This window comes from Liolophura sinensis, chromosome 13 (genome assembly GCF_032854445.1).
Source record: "Liolophura sinensis isolate JHLJ2023 chromosome 13, CUHK_Ljap_v2, whole genome shotgun sequence".
NCBI lineage: Eukaryota > Metazoa > Mollusca > Polyplacophora > Chitonida > Chitonidae > Liolophura > Liolophura sinensis.
Window position 1 is genome coordinate 9,555,881 of NC_088307.1, and position 11,238 is coordinate 9,567,118.

Here is an 11,238-nt window from a genome sequence, read left to right on the forward strand (position 1 = left end):
CAGTGTCTTGTGGAAACCCATGCCTATCTGCAGGTCGCTGCCTGACCTTCTCATGGATTTACCTACTGAATTAGTGTCACCCTGGATCTCCAAAATCAGGAAATCGTAAAACTCTTTCTCGCCTCTAACAAAGCGGTCCAAACCCGTGAACCCAATTGTTCCTTCCTGTATTAAATCCTCACGATCACCTTACCGTGAGCACATCGAGTATGCTGAGCAAACTGTGTACACTGTCACCTGTCGAAACCTCCTTCATCAGGTAATTTGTCCCGTCCTGAAAAAGAAAAACCAAAAAAAACCTCTCATTTCACTTTCTCGCCAACGACCAGATAAAGCTGACTATCTGAGCTACAAGTACACAGACATATTCTGTTATTTCAAAGTGGTAAATGGGTAAGTTTTAAAACAATTTTTTATTTTTAACAGTAGTTTAGATTCCGGGGAGGGGAATGATCATGCGTCTGACTTATCACTATACACTTTTGATAAAGAACTTACATGTATTAATATGAACTCATTATAACAAAATCATTACTATGGACTCAGTACTACAAACTCTTTAATATGGACTCATTACAATAAACTCAATACTGTGGACTCATTTCTACAAACTCTTTAATATGGACTCATTACAATAAACTCAATACTGTGGACTCATTTCTACAAACTTGCTAATATGGACTCATTACAACAAACTCATTACTATGGACTCATTACTACAAATTCATTAATACAGACTCATTACTACAAACTCATTAATATGGATTCATTACTACAAACTCATTACGGACTCATTACTACAAACTCATTACTGTGGACTCATTGCTACAAACTCATTAATACAGACTCATTACTACAAACTCATTACTATGGACTCATTACTACAAACTCATTATTATGGACTCATTACTCCAAACGCATTAATACGGACTCATTACTACAAACTCATTAATATGGATTCATTACTACAAACTCATTAATACGGACTCATTACTACAAACTCATTACTGTGGACTCATTGCTACAAACTCATTAATATATACTCATTACTACAAACTCATTACTATGGACTCATTACTACAAACTCATTACTATGGACTTGTTACTCCAAACACATTAATACAGACTCATTACTACAAACTCATTAATATGGATTCATTAATACAAACTCATTAATACGGACTCATTACTACAAACTCATTACTGTGGACTCATTGCTACAAACTCATTATTACAAACTCATTACTGTGAACTCATTACTACAAACTCATTAATATGGACTCATTACTACAAACCGACTACTATGATTCTCTAACAGAAAACACACTAGACTTAATGAATAAATGCATGGATAAATTATATCACATAAAGTAAAACAAGCGTTTGATCGTAAGCAAAATGATGCACATTGAGAAAATCAAAAGCACTGCCATGATACCAATTTTAACCAGTCAAGCATGACTTGTATATAACCTGATAGGCAGCTGCTTCTGCTGATGTCAACCAAACCCAGTTTTGTCTTTTAGCCATATAAGTGTTGGGTACAAGTGACACAATATTGTGTCTCTTTAATGGCACGTCCCAAGGCGTCATAAGAGTTCCAGATTAAAAACTGATTTATGAAGTTTTCACATATGTCAGACCAAAATCCCTCTGACCATCCCTCTTTCAAAATAACTAAGTTTTAATTAATTGATATTTCTTCTTTTAATATGAATTCACATCACAAATGCATTATCAAAAATGGTATATTAATTTGGGTTTCACACAAAGGACTTATCACTGTGAACTCATACACGTAGATATGGATTTATCTATATCATTAGGGACCATTATTGTAGAAATTTTCTTGCACTGTATTAATATTTGTAAATTTTCTTATTACAGCGAAGCTGACAAAATGGTAACAGAGAAGCTGACAAAATGGTAACAGAGAAGCTGACAAAATGGTAACTTAGGACATAAAATTCCACTGAATGTGAAATTCTGTCAACAATGAAACTTTTGGAGACACTGCTGAGGCCTAAACACCATGGTTTACATAGAACCTGGCAAAGATTTATTTATTTATTTATTATTTTATTGCTGTTTTATGACATTATTATCAAGATTATTTCACTTATATGACGGTGACCAACATTATGGTAGGGGGAAACCGAGAAGAGCCTGGGGGAATCTCATGACCATCCACAGGTTGCTGCAAAACCTTCCCACACGCGGTCAGGGAGGAAGCCAGCATGAGCTGGACACGAACTCACAATAACTGCACTGGTGAGAGGCTCTTCGGTTACTGTGCCACCCTGGCATGCTAACTACCCTGGCCACCAAAGGCCTCACTTAGTAAAGCAGTCATTTTAGATATAAGATTCAACTAAACACGAAGAGCTGACAAAAAAAAACTTTTTGGAGACCCTTCAATGGACTAATTGAAAAACTGGTAGAATTCCTATTTTAAGCACCTCTTATCATAGGAAAGCTGGCAAATATGGTAATATTGAATGAAAACCCAAAAAACTATAATTCTGTTCTGGACACCCTTGTTTGCTTTATACAACCTGATTCTACTACCAATCCTAAAACAATAAGGGGGTATCGAGATCAAACTCTTTTGTCACTTAAGTCCCACAGTATCATGTGACTTGTGAATGTTAGGCAACCATACTGATCACTTATCTTACTATGTTCCAGAAGCACAAATGGCAAATCTTTCCTTCAGACACTTTTCAAGATCACAGATATTCAGGGGCCAATTCCACATAGCCATTTCTGACTTCAGTCGAAATTTAATATGCAATCTTGAAGCTTATTCTTCGCTTTCCGAAAATTTTGTGCCCCTTAACAATGTGATCTTAAGACAATGTGTCTAAACTTCAACTTCAAATACCAAAAAACTCAGCACTGGGAAGAGGTTTTAAATTCTGACCTTAGTCACAAACAGCTATTTGAAATCGGCTCCAGTTCTAGCTCAATTTTCCTCATCATTTGTCTACTTTAAATAACTTTTTACGAAACATTTTTTTCAGATTCCCTCGCGATAGAAGTTATGATCAATAACAGGTCAGATCTGCATCAGGTATACACGCACCTGTTCAGTGACAAACACCTCAATCTTGCCCTCCTGTATGACATAGATGCTGTCGTCAATCTCCCCGACTTTGAACAGGTAAGATCCCGCGGGAACAAATCGAGACTCCATGTATTTACACAGCTCTAGGAACAGTGGCTTCTCAAAATGACCAAACACTCTGTGGGCAAGGTGAGACATGAAATATTTACCAATAAAATGGGTACCTTTCACTGCGTAACAGCACAGAAGTCAGTTCTAAGCTTAACTGAACACTCCTGTCTAGCATTTATTTATTTATTTGATTGGTGTTTTACGCCCTACTCATACTTACACGAACAGCATTATGGTGGGAGGAAACCATGCAGAGCCCAGAGAAACCCACTACCATCCGCAGGTTGCTGGAAGACCTTCCCACATGAGGCCAGAGAGGAAGCCAGCATGAGCTGGACTTAAACTCACAGCGACCGCATTTGTGAGAGGCTCCTGGGTCATTACGTCCTGTCTAGTAATGTGTGTGTAATACATTACCAGTTTGCACACGACATGTGAAAACAAAGCCGGAAATGAATAGCAGATCTTTCCTTTTTTAAAGCGTTCCATATTTCCAACTAGCATTTCCAACTCAGCTAGGAAAGGGTTTTATTCATTCATATTTGATCGGTGTTTATGTTATATGACAGCGATCAGATTTATGGGTATCCAGAAAGCCTAGAGAAAACCATTGACCTTCGGCAGGTGCCTGACAAACTTCCTGACCTAAAGCTGCATCAGAAGCAGAGAGAAGGCCCAACACCTTCACCAGGCACTAACCTCCTGAAACTGTAGCCGAGACATGGACATGGACAGCTGGATTTGCACACATGACCTCATGAGTCAAGAGCCTGACATTCGCAGTGAGCCTGCGACTTAACTGTCCGAGTCAGTGACAATCTCCACCTAGGAAAGGTGTACACATATTACCTGACGCTGCGCAGCATGTAGAGGACTTCTGCTGGAAGGCGATAGTCGCTGCTGTCCTGCAGCTCTTGTAAATCTGCCTCTAGAAAGGACTGTGGTGGCTCCTTCACCTGCAGCTGTGGCTGACTTTCCTTTTGCATGCGCAGCAGTCTGCACGTAACAAGAAAATAACAAGAGCCATTCCATGAAGAGTCATTCCATGTATAGTGAACTCTTAAATGGGTCATAACTCTTCAAGCTTCCCACAATTACCCTGACACATAATTTCTGTGTTCATTTGATTCTTGATTAACGCCATACTGAAGAATTTTTCACCCACACAATGGCAGTTTATTTACATGTTTATCTGGCTGGTGTTTTACGCTGTACTCAAGAATATTTCACTCATACTACCACGACCAGCATTACTGTGGGAGAAAACCGGGCAGAGCCCGGGGAAACCCTCAACCATCCGACTGCTTCTGGCAGACCTTCCCACGTACGGCTGGAGAGGAAGCCAGCATGAGCTGGACTTGAATTTAATTTACAGCGACCGCATTTGTGGGAGGCTCCAGGGTCATTACGCTGTGCTAACGCGCTAACCAAATGAGCAGAGGTCCCCCACAATGGCAGTTAATTCTATGGTTGTAGGAAGCCAGAGTGCCTTGAGCAAAACCACTGACCTTTTTCGATTTAATGACGAACTTCCTAACTTGTACAGATATGTACACCATATCAGTGAAAGACAAGCGGTCTTCACTGAACATCACACTGTGCACATGGCCACACCAGTGTCGCCAGAAGTTCACTGTCACTAAGGCCCCACAAGCAGTAAAAGTGAGGGAAGCTACAAATTCCCTCAATGATTAGGAGATTTTGTGTCACTTGGATTACAAGTTAATGGGAATATAAAAACCCCAAAAATGTTTAAAACTTAATTTGAATTAAGGTACATCTAAGTTATATGTTTGTTGACAAACAGGCATCTAAATTAACATTAGAAAAAAAAAATCAACAAATTCCCAACATTTTTTTTCTTAAGGAAATCAGAATACTATACCCACTTTTTAGCCAGTTTCAGGACAAGCTGTCTCTTTTTGATCCTGCCTCTCCCGGTCCCTGACTCCACTCGTATTGTGCTCCGTGTGAATGACCGCACCTGGAACAGACAACCCAGCAAAGCTACACAGGCCAATTCCACAAAGCTATTTCAGAGTCAAAATTTGAAAAATAGATAATAGAGGTTATTCTGTGTTCCCAGGAATTAAAGTTAAATGTTATATTAAGGTAAATCTGTTAAAATTTTAGCTTCCATTAATAAAAATTAAGCATGGTGACAATTTTTAAAATTTTGACAGAAGTCCTAAATTGGAATCGGTCCCGGTGCACTTTTATTCAACGATATTAGTTTTATAGTCGCGCTCAAGGTCACCACCGGCCTTTGACAAACCTTCCCACAAGCGAAACACACAAATTATCATCCAATGAGTGGCAGCACTGTGTATGCCTTACAAGTCATCAGTGGAAAATCAGTCAGTTAACCTTCATGTAAGGCCATGTGAATGGCACTAATAATGAATCTGTTGGTAAGTCACTGCCATGAAGGCCCCAAATGTGTTATTTCAGTTCAAAGAGAAACTGGGTAGAAATATTACAATGACACGATGGAAATCCTATGGAGCAGAGCTAACACCACGGGCCGTGAGATTTATACTGAATAACATTTATTCAGCCTCCTATAAGTGAAGAGTCTCCCAAAACACAATTTTCGGTGCTTTCTATGAAATTTTCTGGGTGTGACATAATAATACAGTAATACTCTTTACGTGACATTGAAATCAGGCATATATGACAATGAGTATTAAAAGTAAATGTGCTAGAACAAAGTCGAGAGTGTTTGAAAGCACGGTGTCATTTATGGCGACACATCATCAATGGTGATACCATCTGTTTGTGTGTCATGTCACATCAGGAAGACAGAAAATAGTTGTCTCCGTATTTTCACTCAAAACGTACAAGTGTCAGTATTAATACGCCGACCGAATTACCTTTCGGAGCATCTTCCTTCCGTAAAACAACACCTTGTCCCTCTTCCTGAACCGTGGCTTGGATAAAGACTCATTTTTACTGGGTAATACTGAAACAAAAAAAAAAAGATATAAAACTTGATAAATTAGCTAGGAAACCATTACTTTAACCAGTAGTATAGATATATAACAAATATTTGGTTAATTTTGGAACTAAGTATATAACAAATATTTATTTATTAATTTATCTGAGAATGTTTCACTCATATAACGCTAGCCAGGATTACCGTGGGAGGAAACTGGGCATAGCACCCAAACCCACAACAATTAACAATACAATATGAAAATATATGGTACTGACACGTCAAAGAGATATACTGACAACTTCAAAGAGGATGTATATGTACCTCAGTTTGTGATAAAAAATCAATAAGCCCTAACTGAATCAATGTTTCTTTATTTTGTATTTTGGTCTGGCCTAAATTGACGAAATACTAATAGTCTGATATAGCATTGAAATGGTAATAAAGTTTGTAAAAATTTATAATGTAGTTTACTTTACGATTCCTTATTAACAACAAAAGTTCATGAGTCCTGCCATACATAAGCATAAAATTCATAAATGGGATTCCCAAAACAAAATATAATAATGGAGGCAATCTGATTGATCAATGCGACTGTGAAAGCTGCCACCGTGTCAAAGATGTCGCTAATTATTTACTATTTTGCCATTTATATGCACACTCATACATTCTTCTTTTAAACGTCTTCATCGCAACACATTTTGCAAATAAATATAGTATGCAGATTTTCACATTATTGCGCTTAAATTTATTGCAAACAGCAACCAATTCAATAATCTATAGTATATGTACCTAATACTCAATTTATTCAACTAGTGGTGCATTTTGATTTTCATTCAGAGTTATCCAAAATTACTTCAAACTACCTATCTTTTCTGTTCCCCGCTTTTCTCACCCATCTTTTCTTTCCCGGTAAACTCTTCCCGCCTCATTTGTTTCGCCAATATTATTACAATACAAATGTGTATTTCTTCAACTTTGGTATTAAAATTTTGTAAGGGCAGGGTTATATAAGTTGTAGAGTTTGCCACCCAATAATTTTGATCAACTGTCAATATATATAAGTATAAACTAGATTATAGAAACATAAGTTTGTCAGTGACTACTTTAAGACCCTGCTTCTGAGCTCAGATTCACCACGCACACTATACGTGCCAGTTTAAATTCCTTTGTCAGCACATCCAGCACCTCCCCCCCACCACTCACCCTGGAAAGCCAACAATTACACTTTTAAACAAAAAAACTTCTCAAATGTTTTGCTTTGGCGATATGATTACCATACTGTTGGAATTTTATGCCACTATTTCTTGTCTATGAATAATAATCTCCAGTTTAAACTTTCTGAACTCCACGTGATGTGGGTAGTTGAGTGAGTGAGTGCTTAGGGTTTAACGTCGTACTTAACAATTTTTCAGTCATATGACGATGAAGGAGTCCTTAGAGTGCATGTACGTGTAATGTTCCGGGTAGTTGAAATATCCATCGGTTAGTGAATATTTAGAAAATAACTTTGCCCTGAAAGCTGGCTCATTCACCTACCTTTGGCTTTCAATTTTCTCAGTCCAAAGAAAAGCACAATCAGAATGGTTGATACGGCAACAACTGCAGCAACAAACACACCCTACAAAGTAAGAGCAGGAAACATGAATGCATGTACAGTACCACCCACGCCCAACAGCAATTTGGGCGTGCTATTTCATGCGGCCTGGCCGCACTTTCTACATGTATTTAAGTATACTATGTGATACATTTATTTATTTGATTGGTGTTTTACACTGCACTCAAGAATATTTCACTTACATGACGGCGGCAGGCATAATGGTGGGAAGAACTGGGAAGAGCCAGGGGGTAACCCATGACCATCCGCAGGTTGCTGGAAGACATTCCCACTTACGGCTGGAGAGGAAGCCAGCATGAGCTGGATTTGAACTCATAGCGACCGCATTGGTGAAAGGCTCCTGGGTCATTACGCTGTGCTAGCACGCTAAACAAGTGAGCCACGGAGGCCTCCCTATGTGATATACTATTGATCAATAGCCAGTATGTATGAGTTGACAGGGTAAATAACATATCATAAAATAAAAAAAGGAAATTCAAAGTATAAAGTTCTTGAAACAATATTCATATAGATCCAGTATTTGTCATATCCTCAGTACCTGGGTCTATGTTGACCTTCAGGTGACATCAAAACAACTTTGTCAAAATATTTTTGAAAATTTGTACATTATGGCACTCAAATTCAGCGAGCTAAATGATCTCCCTCCTTATTTACCATTCTGACATTTACCTTGTCGGTAGTACATTTAACATTGTTGAATTATATGAAACTTAAAATGACATTATTTATACCGTTCAACAGATGGTGTTTTTGTTCTATTTGTGTAAGTTTACTAAATCATTCGTTCATACTCCAGCATCAGCCTATAACAGTATAACACTAGTTAATGTAAAGTTTTATATATGAACGTAACATACGTTGTTACATCTTTATATACCAATTTTTACACTTTGTTTAGCTTTTACAGTTTACAAGGTATATATTTATTGCTGCTATCATCTCTGTAAGTGGGCCTATTGCTTGATTTATTCATTTGATTGGTGTTTTATGTGGTACTCAAGAATATTTCACTTATACGGCAGCAGCCAGAATTATGGTGTGAGGAAACTGGGCAGAGAGGAAACCCACGATCATCCGCAGTTGATGATCTTCCACCGTATGGCTGGAGAGGATGCCAGCATGAGCTGGGCTTGAACTCACAGTGACCGCATTTGTGAGAGGCTCTTAGGTCAATACCCAGCGCTGGTGTGCTAACCCCCTGAGCCACCGAGGCCCCCGTGGACCTATGAGATTGAAGTCAACAAATTATGATAACATATATATATTAATCTATCATTAATCTGCAAAACGGCCAGAGATGAAATAACTACAGAGATAAAAGATAAATGTTTTTATTGCACACTTTTAGGTTATTATTCAAATTCCTGTAGGTGTTTACATATCAAATATTACATATAAAATGGCATTGATTGCCAATTCAAATAAGTGAAATCGTTGTGAGGAAATAGGAATACACCAATGAAATAAATGACATGGTCCCATATCCCAAGCAGCTGAAAGCTATAGTCCATCTAGATTAGTCCATTTAGATTACACCATCCAGATGGACTCAGTATGCTATTTTAAAATTCTGACATTCATCCTGAAAGTGATTACCAAACATCCAAGCAAAGGTGAAGGTACGTAGACAAGTCTCAACCTAACATGTTAAACTCTAGAGCAAAACTTTCTTTTTTCATAAACTGTCACATCCTACGACAAATCTATTTTTAGACGATCGGACAAAAGATCAGCTGTTCTTCACAATCACACGGTTTCTAGAGAATTTCAAGACAGCTATCACAAGGCATTAGATGACAACCTGCTCTCCATAAGTAGTAACAATGTAGATTAACAGATCAATTGTACACATTGGCATTCCACAAACAAACATAACATAACAGACCGGTGTCAATGACCGTAAGCTTTAGGTTGCAGGGTAGGGGGGGGGGAGGAGGTCAAATAAATATGGACCATAAAAAGATGTCCAGTACATTATTACCAAAGTGATTTCCACTTCAGACAGTTGTTCTGGCAGCCTGTGCTTTATCTCCTTTCGGAAATTAAGCAGATTCTCCTGTAAATTTGTTTGTGCCATGATTAAACATCGATCTGTTCCACACGTCAAACCATTTTCTCGCTCTACATTTGATTTTCTCTACCAGACGCTTCGTCAGTCACTTTTCCCCTTCATCACAAGAGAGTATAGCGAATCCATTATCTCCCCTTGCTGGATTATCGTCCCTGCTTCACACCAATCTGGATGATCCCGGCGCACTCGAGCTTCTCTTGTTTTACAATTTTAACACAGTATTGAGGAGATTTTCCGTAAAAAAAAGATTTTGTCACATTTCGGCTAAATGGTAGAGACAGAAAGGTACAAATGAACCTCTCAACATGAAAAATTACTTTATATTTGTCTGAATTTAAATTAAAGAACGACGGGACAAGATAAAGACTGGTCTCAGATATCCGCGTTAAACACAGAACCAGAGGCTTGAGGGCTGTTCCATTTCCTTATGTTAACTATGCGTAAACAGGGTTTTTCAATTGAGGTGTTAATAGGACAAAATTTTTTTTTTGTAATAACTTCTGAATTGTAAGTGTGGTTCAGAAAGTTTTATTTGACTGTCCCTAATATATGTCAGACCTTATTTCACTAACTGGTATTTTTATTTAAAAGTGCATCTTCAATTACACTTTTTAGATTTTTTTGGCTCACTGCATGTGCCTGATGTGATATCAGCAGTAAGATCCAGTTACTGCTGACTTGTCAAACCCGAGTCAGTAGTTGTTTCAATGTAAGTGTGAGTGAAAGAGCCAGCTTCACTTTCCAAACTAAGAAAGTAAAAATTTGATTGGACCACACCACAGATGGTCAGAGATCAGGACTTAATATCTGTGTACTTAGGGACTAATCAATACAAGGTCTGGCTAATAGATTTGACTTTAGTGATATTGATATCTGATTTTTTCAAGCTAGCAACTTGTACTAAGCACAATTATAATTTCTTTCTTTATGTACAGGTCCTTATTTATTTGACAGATGTTTAAAATAGTCAAGAATTTCTCAATTAATATCAACTAATGCCTGAAATTGTTCAGTCTGAGTCTGAAAACATTGTCTTCAATGTTGCTTGATTAAGGTGCAAGTGCATATTTATATCAAAGAAATACTTTTATTGTGAGCAGTCAGTTAATCAATCAATCTGGATGCAATTTCCTAACGCCATGAATTAAGTTTTTACTTAGAAGACGGTCACTTTTACGGGTGAAGGAAACTGGAGTGCCAGGTGTGAACCACCAGCCTGATGAACTTTCAAACATGTGATGTACATCCATTCACACCTTTCTGGTGTAAGACAAGTGGTCCGCAAAAAAAGTGCGACGGACTGCTTCAAATCCTAATGGTTACAGCAACCACCTGAAAGTCAGGAGGCCCCAAGATCAAATCTGGATTGGGTTATAACAAAGGCTTTATTTATTTATGTCTATTTATTTATTTGATTGGTGTTTTCTGGCATGCTC

The 11,238-nt window shown here is 37.9% G+C and overlaps 1 protein-coding gene across 1 annotated transcript in view; it reads right to left on the reverse strand.

Annotated features, from left to right (window-relative positions):
* LOC135480321 (patatin-like phospholipase domain-containing protein 7) overlaps positions 1-9,861 on the reverse strand; it is a 43,184-nt gene extending 33,323 nt beyond the window's left edge. The window contains exons 1-7 of the mRNA XM_064760139.1: positions 9,713-9,861; positions 7,653-7,734; positions 6,052-6,140; positions 5,068-5,162; positions 4,028-4,174; positions 3,086-3,245; positions 194-274 (exon numbers count right to left, since the gene is read on the reverse strand). Coding sequence (XP_064616209.1) covers positions 194-274; positions 3,086-3,245; positions 4,028-4,174; positions 5,068-5,162; positions 6,052-6,140; positions 7,653-7,734; positions 9,713-9,808 — 750 coding nt within the window. The 5' untranslated portion in view covers positions 9,809-9,861. The remainder of the gene's footprint in view (positions 1-193; positions 275-3,085; positions 3,246-4,027; positions 4,175-5,067; positions 5,163-6,051; positions 6,141-7,652; positions 7,735-9,712) is intronic.
* Positions 9,862-11,238: the final 1,377 nt, after the last annotated feature.